Below are 18387 nucleotides of genomic sequence, written 5' to 3'. Positions count from 1 at the left end.
ACAGAGGGTCAAACTCTTGCTTCGCTGCGATGAGGCATTCTTCCGCGATGCGACGATCCGTCCGTTGGCGACGATGTTTTGGTGGCAAGGTTGCCATTTCTCCTGACAGAAAACCAGTCTGGGAGAACTTGGCGGGCCGCGAAGTGTCGATCGAGGCAATCTAAAAGCTCTAGCTAAGGGAACAAAGATCAAAACTGAAAATTAAAGTGATTAAAGAAGTAGGTGTCTCGTATAATATAATTTAATTAATTTAAAAAACAAAAATATCAAAATTTTTCTTCAATCGCTTCACAAGTTGACAACAAATCAGATATACTAGCTCTGGGTGGGGTTGACATTCCGATATTTAATTCGGAGCATGTAGAATTTCTTTTCATCAGCAAAATGGCTGAGTTTCTTCTAAATGTCGTCAAGGTTGGGACACGTTCAATTTTCGGGTGACTGAAGTTCCAAAATTGTTCATTTATGTAACACATGAAAAGACCGTTGATTACAGCCAATCCAGCAAATATAGTCACTGGTATCAACTTGTGTATGGTGGACAGAGCAATAATGAACGGAGCAATCAGTAACCAAATCCGACTCCAAGTAACAACTGAAAACATAAGTATAGGACGCTTTTCCTCGGTCACCAGTTCACCTGTGCATGTAATTAAAATTGACATCGATAGAGCGTTTGCTATTTTTAATCCTGTGCAGAATATTATTTCTAGTCCAGCTTGTTTAGATTCCTTCACTGTTGAGTATAAAATATACATGGATGTTAGAAATGTACATTTTCCGTTTTATTTCAAATTTCTTACTTGTGCTTGGTACCGTCCAGATGAAAAATGTCAGGAAGCCCGCAATCGTTATACAATATCCCACCCAAAGCCATCGCCGACGTGTATATAGAATAAAATAAAGTCCACCAAATACGCCAATCATTTCAGCAAATCCTGCGAATTAGAATGAACATGACGTTATATTATAAATTTGCCACCCACAGATTTGAGTAAATATCGGTATGGAAGTTATTTCGAGGCCTAGATACCTCTTCTTTTTCTTCAGTCTTTGTCCCGTTCACAATCGGGTCGGCTCTTCGTGATCGATTCCAACATTTGGCTCTATCAAAAGCCTCATCTGGATGCAGCCGCGAGGCTTTTAAATCTCCATCAAGCCTAGATGCCGATCCGAGTTTTTTCATATTTTCCAGGTAGGTAGCTTTTGAGACTGGGGCCTTAAAGGAAACGACGGCATTCCAGTCTCCGCACTCTCCGTTTTGCATTAGATGTCACAACTAAGGTCTGCTTTAGAAAGTATTAATCGAAACCGTTCATTTGGTACCCCACAATATTCGGTGGGGTCATCATACTCGTTTGCATATCTAGGTCTTTCTAAAAAAAAGTTCGTGTGCCCGACAGACACACAAAGAGCGAATCCTGTTTGGAGATGTCAGATCACCAACCAGCCGTGAATGGGCAAAGAAACATGAGAGGTAGAAAAGAGAAAGACGAACACAAAGGAAACCAGTAGGTTAAAAAAAGCAATAGGCGTATGGCTCACTTTGAGGAAGGGACCTGAAACTTCGGTAGGTCGAATAATAGTGCGTAAAACACTACTGCCGTCAAGAGAGGGATGTGATGGAATAAGAGGAGTGGACTAACATTGAGCCAAACAGGGCTAAACGAAGAAGAGGATTGTCTTCCGAGTTCCGAGGCGACCATTATTTCAAGCACTGGTGGTATACCCTGCGCAGCCATACTAGAAAAATTGAAAATTGACATTAGGGTCAGCCTAAGACTTGGGGAGAAATGCCAGCAGAATCGGAAAAAAACCAAAAGGGTATTTTAAGGCTTGCTAATGCTAATGGGCCGAAGAGATCAAAGTTGAAGGTTTCCGCAATCAAGTGAAAAATCTGTTTAGTGAACGTGCTGCCGCAAGTACTCGAAAACATAAAATCACCATACAGTATAAGGGCCTAAGCGAGGACGCTTCTTACGCAGAAATCTGTACTATCCTAGCAGAGCAGCTCAAGCGGCGCAAGTTGCAGGAGGCAACCATTGAAAGACCCAGAAAGACTCAATTACTCAAGATCTGTTCTGGCGAACCATTTATGAATTAGTGGTGCATGTGACTATATTAAGCGAACCCTATAAAAACCCTAATAAAAATGTATGGGTAGGCGATCCTACATGTGGAGCGGCTCTGTGGGTATGCGAGTACCAAACCATACAGAAATATATGAGGCAGTCCTCAAGTGGATTCATATAGGCAAAACTAGTTGACATAAATCTATAGCTGCTATACAACTCCCCTACTAATGTTAGCTGGATCCGAGCACACGTTGGACAGATTAGTCATGGACTCAAAAGGACAGAGTGAATGCAATGCAGAGACCACCGAATGCGAAGATAATGCCAAATATTGTGGGGCGGGATGCATCCGTAGGGAACTTATAGGTAGCGTGGTAAGCACTATGCTATTCTATGAAGCGCTAGTTTAGTTAATTGCACTTTATATCACATGTAATGCTTTGAAGATGACCGCGGTTTATAGAAAAGCCACCTTAACGGTGTACATGCGCGGAAGCCAGACTGATGCCATCCTCCTCCGATCCTTCATTTGATCTCCTGTGAAAAACCCCAAAATGGAGGAATCGTTGAACGCTGGCAAAAACAATGGTGACGGATGGAAAAGGATGGACCCACAGATTGATTCCCAGTAACAAGGTGTGGACCCAGATTACGCATGGTGACATAAGTGATGATTTCACGCAATTTTTCATGGGACATGAAGGATACTGTAAATGTTCGTATAGGTTTAAATTGGATAGCTGCTACGGTATTCCGGAGAATCCGAAGCAAATATTTTTTCAATCTATGAGATTCTTAGATGAAAGGAAGGATCTAGAGGAGACGAGACATTAGAAAAGACAGTAACACCAGAATTGGGGATTATTTGGGAAAATTTTTACGTACCAGGAGAACTGAAATGCAATCAACCACATGGTGAGGTGAATTCAGTGCAAGTTGCGGGGGGCAGAGGAGGCAGAAAAATAAATGGTAGCGAATATAATCTTGAAGTGAAGTAAGAGGCTAGACGTAATATTTTGCGGTAGTTCCCCGGGAAGACGACAGCAGTTAGAGGATGGTTTCAGTGGGTAAAAATTCCATATGGAGAATATATATACCAGTCTCTTTTGGAGATTTCCCTCTCGGGAAAAAAAGACGGACAAGCACACAGGCAGATACCATAGAGGAGCTACTCTATATCTGCGGTAGAATAGGAGACAACAAAGCCCCGGGTCTGAATGGAATACCGAACAGCGTCCTTAAGGTCGCCGTGAAATCTAATCCGAACATGCTTGCTGAGTTGTCCGGAGCTTGCATGTCCGAGGTGATATTTCCTACAGCATAGAAGTTAGTGCTACTGCCCGAGGCAGGTAAACTTTCTGGTGAGCCAACCTCCTACTGTGGGAAAAATGCTAGAGCGAGTAATCTACAAATAGTGCGTCGTGGTGACTATGAACGTGAGAAATGCATTTAGTTCGGCCAATTTGAACCTAAACCTAATACGTGCATCTCTTGCGAAGATTGGTATTCTCGCCTGGTATGACACTAATGACGGATCCAATGTGCTGCGGAACAAGATGAATAAGGATGTTCTTAATCCTGTGGTTCCGGAGGAAGTATTGATGGATAATCACGCCGACAATATAGCGCTAGTTCTAGTCACAAAGTATCTCGACATTGCTGAGCTATTCTCATTAGAAGCAACCACTGCACATATAGTGGTTGGCTAGAGGGTTCTAGCCTGACACTTGTAGAAGAAAAAATGCAAGTGGTATAGACGAGAAGCTCATTCATAAGCAATAAGTGCAATATGTTTGCAACAAAGCATCCACTGCTAGTATGATGCCGAACATGGGAGAGCCACAGTATACCTGTCGGTTACTTATAGCCAGGTGGTGAGCTCGCTCATGCTCTATACGACCCCTGTTTGGGGAAGCCATTGCAGATTGCAGATAACGCTCATAAACTGAGTGCAGCCTATAAAAGAACATCCCTAAGAGTGTACTCTGCCTTCAGAACCGTTTCAAATGATGCAGCGTTCATTATTACGGGAATGATGCCAATTAACACCTTGGCAGATGACGAAAGGGACGAAAGGGAGAGATATGTACATAGTTGATAGGAGCATTGGGAACGCTGAGAGAAAGGGTCAATGGGCATACAGACTCATCCCTGTTATTAAGGAGCCATTTAAGATATAACACAGGGTGATTAATTATAATCTTACCTAGTTTCTTATGGAAACCGCGAAGGAGATAAAGAGGACAGAAGCACGTATCCTTCCACTATTCATGCTTCGTTAAAGAGAGGGGGATTCTAGATATAACCCTAGAGACGATGCTAGTTCCAGAAAATTTGATGCAGAGAATGCTAGTATGTCAGGACGATTGGGATCCGCTCAATTCCATGATCGGAGCCGTCAAAAGTGAGCTGTAAAAGCAGACAAGACGCCAAAAACGCGGTTATATACGCCTCCAATTAAAGAAAGGAGATCATGCCTGAATGAGCTAACTTCGTTCTGTGATGTAATACCTTGAACAGGTTCTGTGGAGCGGGGAGGATGGGGGGTTGGCTAAGTGGTTTAAAACTCCTGCACACTGTCATGTCTTTTGAAGTTTTCCGCCATCTAAAAACAAGTCGGAATACCGGAAACTAGCTTCAGGTATAAAGGTTTTATGTTCGTCTTATGTGAGCAAGTTTCTACGCACAGGCTAATTTGGTTTAGGGCCTATGTGATGGAGACACCACATCGGCTAGCAATATAAAATCAATGGGCAGATAAAGAAATACTATGGTACTCTGCATATTTCCCCTATGACGCAGAAGACGTTCCCAGTAGACCATTCGTCAGAGCTATCCAATATGACAAAAGTAGAGGCATGGGGGTAATGGCAGGATGTGATGTCAACGCTCAGCACATATGCTGGGGAAGTTCCAACATCAATGCAAAAGAACCGAGACTACTGTAGTATCTAGTAGAAACTGATTTGCAGATCCTCAATTTGGGTAATGAACCCACTTTTTTCAAAGTAGTCAGGCGAGAAGTCATCGACATTACGGTGGCAACCCCTGCCATCACGGCTCTGGTCGGAAAGTGGAGAGTATCAAACGATATCACACTCTCGGATCACGGACGCATTCATTTCGTAATGGGCATGGATCCAAATTCACCCTCTCCATTTCGGAATCCGCGGTAGACAGATTGTCTGACGTATAAAATAGAATTGAGCGCCCGAGTTAGGATCCCTGCGAAGCGCATCAAATCCATTGCTGAAATAGAGAAGACTATCCAGATGATCACAACTAGCTTGAAAGAAGCGTTCGAAGAAAGCTGTCCACTCAATATGTCAAAGAAGGGTAAAACACCATGGTGGAACTCGGATTTGGCAAAACAGAGGAGAACGACAAAGATGCTCCACCATCGGGCCCTGAAGTGTGATTCAGACGCTCGCTGGAATCGCTGTAAAGAGGCACAGAAGGTTCTAAAGAAGAGCATAAGATCGGTTAAACAATCATCATGGAGACGCTTTTGCGAAGAGACTCCCTCGAGGTAACCTCAAAGTTGAAGCGGATGCTGGTTAAAGAAGGGTTATCTACGTTTACAGAACGGGAGGTACACAGAAAGCGATGAACAAACGGCAACCCATTTGCTTGAAGTTTACTCCCCAGGCAGCATCCAAAATCTACTCTCGGGGCCAACAGGTGCATACAGCGCTCAACCGAGAGACTGGAATCTGGCAGGCAAAGTAGTATCACCGGAGCGAGTAAAATGGGCATTTAACATACATACATTTCGACTCCAAGTTAACGTGGAAGCACCACATCTAGGAACACTATCAGAAATCCTGCAGGTTGCTCTGGTGCTGTAGGAATGCGATAGGTAAGGCCTGGCGACTTTCACCAAAATGGATACATTGAATGTACACATCCATAATAAAATCCATTTTGATGTAGGCATGCATCGTTTGGTGGCTGAACTTGCTAACAGCAGGACGCTGCTAACGCAGATTCAGAGACTTGGTTGCCTAAGTATTACTGGAGCAATGAGTACTACGCCGACTGCGGCACTTGAAACTATCCTAAATTTACCCTCCATTCACTTGGAGGTGAAACGGAAAGGGCGTCGAAAGGTGGCCAATCACACGGTCATGCGTCTATCTGGAAATTCCTTGACAAACATCCGGTAGCTCTGATGCCGACCGATCATATGGTTTCCAAATTCGTCTTTGAAAAGACATACACTATCGTAATGACCGATAGAGAAGAATGGTCGACAAATGGCCATGCGTCTTTTCAGATGACTGATTTATTAATCTTTACCGACGGGTCAGTTATGGAGGGCGGAACCGGCGCAGGGGAGTTCTCGAGGAATCCGATTATGGAACTGGCCCGACCCTTCGAAAACTGACAACCATATTCCAGGTGGAGAGATATGCCATTTCATTGGCAGCACAAAAATGTCTGCGACAAGAATGGAGGGGTCGCACCATGCGAATCTGTTCCGAGGGTCGGGCGGCATAATCAGCATTAAAAAGCAACGGCATGGCAAGCCAGTTGGGGTGGAGTTGTCATCAGGTGCTGCTGAAATTCGGTGGACTGAACGAAACACTCTTGATGTGAGTGCCAGGGCACTCTAACATCGCTGGTAATGAGGAGGCTGACACGCTAGCTCGCCGACGATCTGAATCCTCAATGGAAGGACCAGAACCAGTTTTTGAAATTAGGTCATCCACTGTCAAGTCTACTCTGAAGAGTGAAATTGCAAGGATTCACGCAGCCTTTATATAAAAGCTGAGATTAGGTGCGTCCCCGGCGGTTTTGCGAGTGAATGTGCCGACTTCCGACCGTCCAGATCACATCGGTAGAAAAGTAAGGTAATTAAAACTTCTCATTCTAGACAATAGTCTGGAAGTAAAAGGCACCGCCACAAGTTTATAAGTCTCACGACTTTACTACCCACCAACAAAAACATCAACCGGTCAAACGGGAAGAATAAAGATAGGAGAATACAACTTTGAGACCGTTGATAGTTTTTCCTATGTAGGGTCGCAAATCACAACCGATAACAGCTACAGCAATAGAGTCCATTTCAGCTTACAAAAGCTGTTCCGCTCGATATGTCTCACCATAGGCTCAAAGCTCTTACTGTACATCGGAGACTTGGGATCTTAGCAAGAAGAATTGTGAACTCTTGGCCGCGTTCGAGAGAAGAATCCTCCGAAGAATTTTTGGCCCCCTACATGAGGATGGACGATTCCGTAGCCTACACAATGCCGAAATCTATGAGCGATACCATGACCGTCCGGTTGTGGATAAAATCCGGCTCAATAGATTACGGTGGCCGGGTCACTTAATCCGTATGGATGAGGATGATCCAGTCCGGAAAGTCAATAAGGGCAATATCTATGGTAGAAAAAGAAGACAAGGCGGACCCTGCCTAAGATGGAGCGATGGCGTAGGTCAGGACGCCAGACAGCTTTTAGGGGTATCGGCGCAAACCGGGATGTCTGGAGTTCCTTATAAAGGCAGGCCTCAACCGGAAACCGGTTGTTGCGCCGTTGGTAATGATGATGATGATGATGACTTTACCAAATTGAAAACTTACCTAAAATGACGGTATTAGAATGAATATGGTCCACACCAAATGATCTAATATTTATGATCATTGCATTGTACAGCATCACAGCCCACACCCATGCCATATGAACAGCAATTATGAAGCTTCTGTTCGTCTTTCCATCCCAAATACTCCAATAGCTCGGCGGATTAACGTTTCGAATATTGTTTGCCATTTCTTGAAGTTGTTGTTCTAAATCCAGAGGAATTTGCTTGTTATTGAACGCAGCAGATTCAAGAAGGATATTCATTGTATTTTCGATTTTCCCTTGTTTAAGGAGCCAACGCGGGGAATCTGTTATCCACCTGTGAAATAAACGGGCTTTATTGTTATCTTTTAGCTATTATAGTAGATGTGAGAAGATAATATAAGATAGTACAATTTGGTAAGTTTGTAGTTTTTTGTGGTAATGCAGAATTTTATTTTGAAAAAATAATATGCAATAAATAGGCCTCACGTTACATGTACAAAAATATCTGTATGCAAACTATGTATGTCTATATATGATAAATTATAAGAGAATCTTAGTTATATTTTTCTCGTAAATATTGTCCTCCGATGTTTATATTAATAAACCCGTTTATTTTTATCAATGTTAAATGATTCGCTAACAAAGGGAGGAGTGTACATTATCTCCTCAATTAAATAACAAACGGAACGTTTTATTTACTCTTTTCATTATCAGATTGGTCTTCCAAAAAATTCAATTAGCATGAATCTTGTTCACAGTTCATCAACGTGTGAAAATATAAATACGTGTGCACATACATACCACATCTCCAATGGAAAGTTTAGTCGTACCTGTGTAAGAAGACAAGCAGTATTGTTGGAGATGATATTGCCACGTAAAGATGGGTCCAACTATCCACAAATATTGAGATCCCCGGTAGAAGGATCAACCCAATCGACCAGAACAGCTCGAATAATGTCGTTATAATGACTTTAGCCTTTCCAGCAGTGATGTCGGCAACTGAAATTGGAATGATTCCAGTAATCAGCTAATCTAAGTATTTAATTATAAAAGTTCCTACAGATGAAAAATTTGAAAACTTTAAAACTTTCAAAAGAGGGACGGTTTCGTACCAGGTCAGAGGCGACTTATCCAATACTGCCTCACCTCTGCCCTGGAAACAGCGGGAGGTGTTATACGCTCCCTTTTATAATTCGCAAAACACGACAAGGACTCAGGACTCATCGATCCCTAAACAAAAATTGTCTAGTTCCGGCCAAGCTGTGGTCCGAACTGTGGACGGATTTACATTGGATATAATTCGTACCCTGGCTGTGTTTTACGAATTATAAATTTTTTATCTTTGGGTGTTAAACCTAAAAAGAAGAGTCCTTTGACCATAAAGAGTGGGAGAAAGTTGCTCTACATTTCGTTCGATCCAACATCAAGTGGATGCGGAGTTAGGACTCCTCAAACCCTAAACAAAAATTTAAAAGTTTTATGCTATCGGAGTATTAACGGCTCCTGACGTCTAGGAACTTTATTTATTGAAAACGATTTTGAATTGGTTTCTGAAGTGTGTGCTTGCTCCTCATCATATCGAGAGCTCTTATAATGCTAGCTTTTTCCAACAAAGGGAGAATTGCTGCGTAAGAGTATAGTCAAGATATTCTATTCCCAAGCAAAGTGTGATGACGAGATTTTCCCTCCTCATCTTGCAATACTGACGGGGCCCCTTAAAATCACTCTCTGGAGTCGCTTAGGGATACAATTGGAATTGTTAATGGTTAAGGAGCACTCAATTGTGCAGTGTTATGTACCAACTGGAAGACAGGTTTCTATGATCAATGACCCGCAGTTCAGGACACATCATCATCATCATCAAAGACGCAACAACCGGTATCCGGTCTAGGCCTGCCTTAATAAGGAAGTCCAGACATCCCGGTTTTGTACCGAGGTCCACCAATTCGATATCCCTGCGACATCGCTCCATGTCAGGCACGGTCTGCCTCGTCTTCTTTTTCTACCATAGATATTGCCTTTATAGACTTTCCGAGCTGGATCATTCTCATCTAGACGGATTAAGAGACCTCCATCGTATCCTATTCAGCCGGATTTTATCCACAACTTGACGGTCATGGTATTGCTCATATATTTCGTCGTTATGTAGACTACGGAATAGTCCATCCTAATGTAGCAGCCCAAAAATTCTTCGGAGGCCAAGAGTTCAATATTTTTCTTGCTAAGAACCCAAGTTTCCGAAGAATACATGAGGATTGGCAAGATGATAGTTTTGAACAGTAACAGCTTTGACCCTATGGTGAGACTTTTCGAGCGGAGCAGTTTTTGTAAGCTGACAACAACCGTGCGCGAATTTCATCATCGTAGCTGTTATCGATTGTGATTTTCGACCTTAGATAGAAGAAATTATTAATGGTCTCAAAGTTGTATTTTTATTCTTCCCGTTTGATTAGTGCGGTTTGATGTTGTTGGTTGGTTGGTTTTTGGTGCTGACGTTGCCACCATATACTTTACCTTGCCTTCATAGATGTGCAGCCCAAGATCTCGCGCCAATCGCTGCCTGCTCCAACTGGATGAAGGCAGTCTGTACGTCCCGGGTCGTTCTTCCCATGATGTCGATATCGTCAGCATAGGTCAGTAGTTGGGTGGACTTAAAGAGGATCATACCTCTTGAATTTACCTCAGCATCACGGATCACTTTCTCGAGGGCCAGGTTAAAGAGGACGCAGGATAGAACATCCCGTTGTTGATGTCGAATGGTCTTGAGAGTGATCCTGCTGCTTTTATTTGGCTTCTCACATGGGTCAGGGTCAGCCTAGTCAGTCTTATCAATTTCGTTGGGATACCGAATTCTTTCATGGCCGTGTAAAGTTTTACCCTGACTATGCTGTCATAGGCGCTTTAAAGTCGATGAGGAGGTGGTGCAGCTGATGTCCATATTCCAACAGTTTTTCCATCACTTGCCGCAGAGAGAAAATCTGATCTGTTGCTGATTTGCATAGAGTGAAGCCTCTTTGGTATGGGCCAATGATGTTCTAGGCATTGGGGCTATCCGACCTAGCAAGGTAGCTGAGAATATCATATAGATGGTACTCAACAACGTGATACCTTTATAATTGCTGCACTGCGTGATATCTCCCTTTTTACGTATGAGACAAATAATGCCTCTTTGCCAGTCGTCAGGCATTGATTCGCTGTCCCACATCCGGAGCCCAAGTTGATAAACCACTTGGTGTAATTGGTCTCCTCCATATTTAACCAATTCGGCTGTATTTCCATCGGCTCCTGGCGATTTATGATTTTTAAGTGGTGGTAGAAGTTCAGAACACATAATGACATTATAATCTGATCTGAATATCAACAATGGTGAAAGTTTCGTAGATTTCAGTAACATTTAGCAGATGCTTCTTGACGTGGATGGTTCAGTGCTCCAAAGTCAAATGAATTTCGACTGGCCGGCAACGAGCGTCTAACTAGATCAACAGTACCGCAATTAGCAGTACATTCAGGTGTTGCCTTCTAAGTGTACACAGCAAGAAATGTGTTGGCCTCGAAAGGAGCCATCGTCTAATAATCACTCGCGTAGGTGTCGCAATTGTGTCGGATTATAGAGGAGCAGAGCATCGGCCCCATGATGATGTGATATGCAACATAACATGCGAATCCAAACATAAATGGGATTAACTTTGCTACCAATGCTCCAAAATGGAGCAAAGCGGTCTCCTTTAACAGTCTCCCGGCAGACTGTTACATTCAATCCCTGCTTATTTCTCGCAACCGCAAAATGAATAATTAAACTATCCTGGAACCCATCAAGTTCTGGTTGCCATAAACTACGATGTGAGGAATAGCTACAATACATATGTGCTTTCACTTCCGGTTCATAGAAATGTCCTTTAGCTCATTCCACGGCTTTCTAAGAAACTTATACTCCAACTCATTCGCCGACCATCCTGGGGTAGTGGGTTCGAGAGCATGGCATAATCCGCAATGGTATTGCTGGCCTTTCTGTGCAGCCTAGCCACTGCCATTTCGCTTCTTTATATACACATCGATGGACGAAGTTCTTTGTTTGTTGTTGTCTCAGGTTAGAATACACGGATTAGACGTCGCAGGTACGACTTGATGAAAGCTGGGAGCCTCTGAGTAGCAAGGATGGCCAGTTTTTACTCGCATATAGCAGTTCAGAGAGAATTTTGGTGTGGAACATTTTTAGCTTAAGATTGATATTGAAATATAGCTCCATTTCGAGATGTTGGATAAACCAACGTAACACTATGAGTATATCGAGCAAAATCAAGCTCCGTGCAGCTGTCGACAAAAAAATTATTCGACGCCTTCGATATTCTATCCATTAATGCAAAAAGGAGAAACGTAATGACCCATCAGACTGAGAACTTTGATCTTAATGTTATTTACCTACAGTTCGAATCGCTCGTTCACTTCCATTTCAAAACCATTTAGCCAAGGGCCATGGTTCAGCAAGGGAGTCAGCAGATATCATCAGCGTAGTCGACAAAATCTATTGAACCCCTCCGCATCTTTAGCTAGGATAGCATAAAAGACGCACCTGATAATGAGAAAAGAATACTTTGGTGACAGAATTGTGATTTTACCTTGATTTATCAATTGACATTTTACGTCCCCATATGCTTCTTCTCCTTCTTCAGCCTTAGTTTCCTTTAGAAGTGGATTTGGCTTGTGTTGATTGATTGATTGATTGCGCAGAATTGCTAGTACAAGAAATTTACTAGTGTACACAGTCGGTTGGCACATAGGATAAATCAGGCTATTAATCGGCCGGAAGAATTTCCACCCTTCCTCACTGCGGGGATTACCTACCTTGGAAGGGTCAATACCCACCTTGAGACCAACAACATTCTGTCTGAGGAGTAGAAGGGCTGCCGAGTTGGGTCAAGGGGTTGCAAAGAGCAACTCATTATCGACTAGGTAGTTGTAGGACAAACAACTAGAGGCCAAAGAAACCCTCTTTAGTTGCTATATCGATTATGCCAAGGCTTTGATACGTCCCGCATACCTGGCTAATAGATATCCTAAATCTGTATCGCATTGATCGAGAGAGAATTCTACAAATACCAAGAAATTCTGGAAGGAACCCATGTTCGAGTTGATGATCTAAAGGAGACTCTGCTATCCGAAATCCTACGACCTGTAAAGCTGGTACTGGAATCGCAATTTTCGGGGAAGAATAAAATAGGTATACTGAACATATTCGCTATCCCTTCACTGGTTTATGCATTCGGAATATTGCCGTGGACGAAGATCGATCTGGAAAACGTCCAGCGGCGGATACGGATAACTATGTCCAAATTCCGAACGCATCATCCAAACTGTGCCTTGGAGCGGGTGAATCTGCCTCGTGGCGTAGGGATAGGGGTGTGGTTGACGTGGCGGAACAACATCATCGCAAAGTCGACTCGTTGGGGGCTTATTTTTACAGCGAAGAGCTGGCGAGTCCCTTACATGCGGCTGAGTAGGGTGAAATTAGACCAAGAGCGGATCGACGAATGGAAGTCGAAGGCAATGCACAGTAAATACGTGAATTGTCTTTGGCAGTCACTTGTCGATTTGCATTTGTCGAACAGATGGGAGCCCTTTGCTGAGACTGAGGGATTTATGTGTGCCATTCAACTCATAATGAAAGAGCGGGTGGAAAACGACCAGTACAGAATGTGTGATTTGGCGTTAGAGACTTTGAACCATCTCATTTCTGGCTGCACTGTTTTGACACCGGTGCAATACACGAACAGGCATAATGCTGCATATAAGGTCATCCATCAAAACATTGCATACAAGCATAGGCATAGGTGGTCCGCAGGCTAACTGTGAAGGATCTGGCTCTGAAATTTTGATATAAGAATGAGCATTTGGCATTTGGGAAGTTGCACAACGTTAAGCAGGCGAACGAAATAATTCCAACTTCAAAAGCATTTGCAAGTCTATCTGATGCCGTTGTATAGACGGTGTCAGTAAATAGTGTAAGAAGATTAATAAAAGGTCTGAGTGCTTGCAGTTGCGGATCCCTAATATCCCAACCTAACCTAATATAGTTATATCCCATCAAATAGTTCGAAAAAATTATGTATGAATATAGATCTGCATAACGGGTGAAAGATTGTGGTTCTTTTCGCTAATGTTCGATTATTATGTTCGTCTCTGAAAAAATGATGCTAAAACAAAAAGCGTCGTAAAACTTGGTTTGAGTAGAATTTAAGTATTGCTGACTACATATCACGAGCGTACAAAAGACTCACATGTAGTTTACATTTTCTGAAGGGCTGACTGCTGTATGTAAGTGTGGCGACTCATCGGAGTTGCGAACCTAGGTGCCAATATGAAACAGTTGTAGGACTGACATGAGACTTTGGTGACAAATGTTAAGAATGACATGTTGTCAAAAGTCTAGAAAGAAAGTCAGTTCACGTCCGCCAGCCGCCAAAAAATTCAATCATATAAAATGGTGCGTTCATTTTTAGTTACCGTCGCTTTGTTATCTTTTTAGAATAAGATTTGGTTTTAAGTATTATTACATTATAAACCAGCGTGAAAATGAAGAGCTGAAATGTTTAAATAAAGACTCCAAATAAGCATATCTTAATTTCTATTATTTCATTCTTACGTATCATTTGTCCTGCTGTGTACATGAAAGCGCAACATGCAGCCGTAACGCATCTGTAGAACATATGCAAGTTGAACGAGTGCACAAGTCCTGTTAAATTCCCGAAAAAGATTTGGGACAGCATCCCTATTAGCATGAGGCGTCTGGGGCTGATACTAGAATATATCTCAGATTCAGCAGCGCAGTTCACACTGATTTTTACTTACAACTGACCGTTTCAGTAGTTTGGTAGCGATGAGGCCTCCGATTAGCGTGCCCAAAGCATGTCCCGCTTGTGATACACTGACTAGCAGTTGCCTCGAACAAATCAAATCAAAATCAGTTACTAACGACGAATATACCGGGTTATGTTCGAAGTGGCTGCAAGGGATGATATTCTCGTCAGGCCCTCTCGGCTGCAGAAATGGGTTCGAATAATTCGAATGCCTCCGTATGAAGTCACTATCCAGAGTTTGTTCATAAATTTGACAGAAATCCACTTGGAACTCCCGGTCGGTAGCGCGTTGTATGTAGGAAGGCTGCGATTTTTTCACCCAATCTTGCGAGTTTGTCACAACCGAATCATTGAAGGGGTTACAATAATAATCACTTTTCTTGGGGGCTGGTGCCGTATAAATCACACATGCCATGAACCAAGAGGAAGGAATTTTACACAAAAATATCAAAATAATTGTTCGAAGTTGCCATCGACCGAAATTGCCATTCACTTGACCGATAACATCATTTCTCACGGGAGACGACATTTTCGAACGGATGCTATGAAGTGATCTGAAAATCTTCGGCAACTGATCTGTATTTTGCGAATGCCTTCCATTCCAAATTATCTGAAGCTTGATTGCATGTTTACTCAAGTAATCTTCAAGAAGATTAACTCCAATCATTTCAGCTGATTCGCAGATTGTGCAAATTGGCATTGGTTTGCTCAACAAATTAGAACATGGGATGATGTCTATATTGGGATAATCTTCAAGGAAATACATATTTTGTAGACATAGCAACATTACTTTATCGCCACTCCATTCAACATATTTCCAAAAGTTAATAATTTATTTTGGTAACAGTATTTAGATACGAAAATATTGGATTCTTTTGAACACACTTCTACAAAGGCAATCTCAAAATTAAAGAAAGTTAACCAGTCATGCTTGAGTTCAGCATAAAGAAACCGAAAAAAAATGTCAGTTTTCTCTGGATGCTCCTTGAATTTTGATTTGTAAATTCCCTTTTGGCACCCTTAACCCGATTTTTATGAAAAACTAGTTATATTGGAAGTTGTGGATACTATGGGTTTTGTCTTAGCACCAACAACGAGGTGATTCTTGCAGCAGAGACCTTCGAGGATGACGAAGACATTTTTTGCCTCCTTTGTAATTGGTAACAAAATTGAAGCGTCCCATACAATGACAAAGATAATCACTCGAAGGGTGGTATTTCTCTTTGCCCAATTCAAAAAAAACTTGAAAGGAACCGACATTACGAAATGTAGAAAAGGAATATTTAGGAAGTGGGTTAGCTCTGCTGTGGGATCGCTCAAAATTTACTCTAATAGACCACTCTATAAATAGGAAAAAGTCGCTCCTACGTCGAATCCTACGCAGAAAGCAGTAACGTGTAAGTAACCATTTCGACTGGCAAGATAGCCTTATGAGCCAGAAACTGGTTTTATTTGGGTTGGATTAAGCGGTGTATATATGTATAGCTACTATGCCACTAAAAGTTGTGCCGCGATCAGAGTCAGACCGTAGCTGCGAAAATCGATCCAAATTATCACCGGTCAACTGGGAAGTAAGTGAAAGAGTATAAAACCTTGCTGTATCTGTAGCTTGCTTTGTCCTGTTATCAACGACGAAAAGTTTCCTTTGCTTATATGCAGCATATTCCCTTTCCCTCATATTTACTACTTCCTGTTCTGACTTCACATCACACTGGAAAGAGTCTAATGAATAATTACATCAAAAATTTTAATTTTCTATTAAACCACTTTCACCTTTTTTAATTTCCCGAAATCCTAAATTCAGTTAAATATTTTGAATTATAATATAAAAATTTATAATATTCAAAACTGATCATAACCCTTTCTTCTTGTTGTTGCTTTCAGTATTTGAGTTGGGGCTTAAGAACATACTCAAAGTCTTCCCCTTTATAAGTCGACTAAAAGGGATGGAAATATGTAGGCTAGGAATATGCAAACCTCACTGCTATCAAAACGTCAACAACGCGTCGAAAAGAGGCTGATCTTACGGCTACGACCCTTGGCTATCGAAAACGGAACATGATTGATTTCTTAAATGTGAACACCCTCCTCGGGGACCCAAGAATGCTCGCTTTCTCCAACTGGAGCGAGAATTCCAACGATATTAACCAGATATTTGATCCTAAGCGAAGCAAAAAGTCGGCACTCTGGAGGGTACCATTCTTCCTGTTGCCACAGTTATTGCAATGCGTTTTTGCACTCTGGAAAGCCAAGTGGTAGTAAGCGGGAATTCTTTTTGACGGCTACCACAAAGTGCGCTTTCTTAACTTGGAAGCTGGTTTTACAGAGGATTCTGATTGCAAGATTGCGGTTCAGGTGAAGGAGCATCACTGTACTATGCACCAATGGATGTTTCCGATGTAGTGGAAAAGGATGTTTTCTATGAGTAAATAGACGCTGGAGAGGCTTCCTAAAGGTGATATTGTGATTTAATGAATGTTATGGCGGGCTCTGGCAATACTTTGCTCGGCCATGTGATGGAGGATCACGGTTTGATGGGAGGTTTTTGGATTTCTGTAGCTCCCACTGCCTCGTCATAAGTGGCAATTGGTTCGACCACAGAGCTTGCCAGAGGGTCAGTTGTGTTGCGATAAGTAGAGTAGGTGTTGTTCCTTTAGATGTACGTGAAAAGGGAGACGCCGACGTTGACCTAAAACGGGATCACCATCTGATGATCGCTTGTGTGATGGGTGCGCCACTTCTCGCAGCTGCCGTTTAAAAGTGGAAAAATAATCTTACTCATGGAACGGCAGATACACTGAGTAACTTGCCTGACAATATCGATAAACATCAGATCGCCATCAGAAATGCTCTTTTCTCGGGTGCTGTACAGGTCGTCAGCAGCGTCCAAGAAACGTGTCATAAGATCTGGTGATGAACGGAAGGAACTGAAGGGGATTGAGCCGACACGGTGACAAATCAAGAAGTAGTGTGCACCATGACAAAAGAGAATTGGTTAGATGCCCTAGAACTCAATGATTGCCGTATCACAAAAGAATTTGCCTGTGGTCGCAAACTGTTCGATATCCTATGAAGAACATTAACGGATAACAATACAAAAAGGTTTTCAGAACGGACTTCTTTTTATTGCTAGCTACCCCAAAATACACTGCGGAAATCATACGTCGAAATGCGGAGTCCTTAAATTTTATAGGGGTAGAAGCGAGCGATTATGTAGTTCAGGCCCAGAGTCCACCGCCCAGGAGGTAATCGCTTTATGTCCTTACGAAATGAGATAATGCTATGCAAATAGTGTATTTATAAATACTTGCCACCAGTCCTTTGTACGAGTGCATTTGCATTGGTTATTAACTTTGTTTGTAATTCATGATCGTCATCATCAACGGCGCAACAACCGGTATCCGGTCTAGGCCTGCCTTAATAAGGAACTCCAGACATCCCGGTTTTGCGCCGAGGTCCACCAATTCGATATCCCTAAAAGCTGTCTGGCGTCCTGACCTACGCCATCGCTCCATCTTTGGCAGGGTCTGCCTCGTCTTCTTTTTCTACCATAGATATTGCCCTGATAGACTTTCCGAGTGGGATCATCCTCATCCATACGGATCAAGTGACCCGCCCACCGTAACCTATTGAGCCGCATTTCATCCACAACCGGACGGTCATGGTATCGCTCATAGATTTCGTCATTGTGTAGGCTATGAATCGTCCATTCTCATGTAGGGGGCCAAAAATTCTTCGGAGGATTCTTCTCTCGAACGCGGCCAAGAGTTCGCAATTTTTCTCGCTAAGAACCCAAGTTTCCGAGGAATACATGAGGACTGGCAAGATCATAGTCTTGTACAGTAAGAGCTTTGAGCCTATGGTGAGACATTTCGAGCGGAACAGTCTTTG

At 42.5% G+C, this 18387-nt stretch overlaps 1 protein-coding gene across 1 annotated transcript; it reads right to left on the bottom strand.

Annotated features, from left to right (window-relative positions):
• Positions 1-212: 212 nt before the first annotated feature.
• Positions 213-15283, bottom strand: LOC119660058 (solute carrier family 22 member 7-like). Its single transcript, XM_038068436.1, has 6 exons — positions 14496-15283; positions 14283-14437; positions 8473-8641; positions 7660-7976; positions 804-938; positions 213-736 (listed from the first exon to the last, which is right to left on the bottom strand). The coding sequence occupies exons 1-6, from the start codon at positions 15281-15283 to the stop codon at positions 267-269; spliced, it is 2034 nt and encodes a 677-aa protein (XP_037924364.1). The 3' UTR covers positions 213-266.
• Positions 15284-18387: the final 3104 nt, after the last annotated feature.

Source organism: Hermetia illucens, chromosome 6 (assembly GCF_905115235.1).
Source record: "Hermetia illucens chromosome 6, iHerIll2.2.curated.20191125, whole genome shotgun sequence".
NCBI classification, from domain to species: domain Eukaryota; kingdom Metazoa; phylum Arthropoda; class Insecta; order Diptera; family Stratiomyidae; genus Hermetia; species Hermetia illucens.
This window is presented reverse-complemented; position numbering and strand designations above follow the sequence as displayed.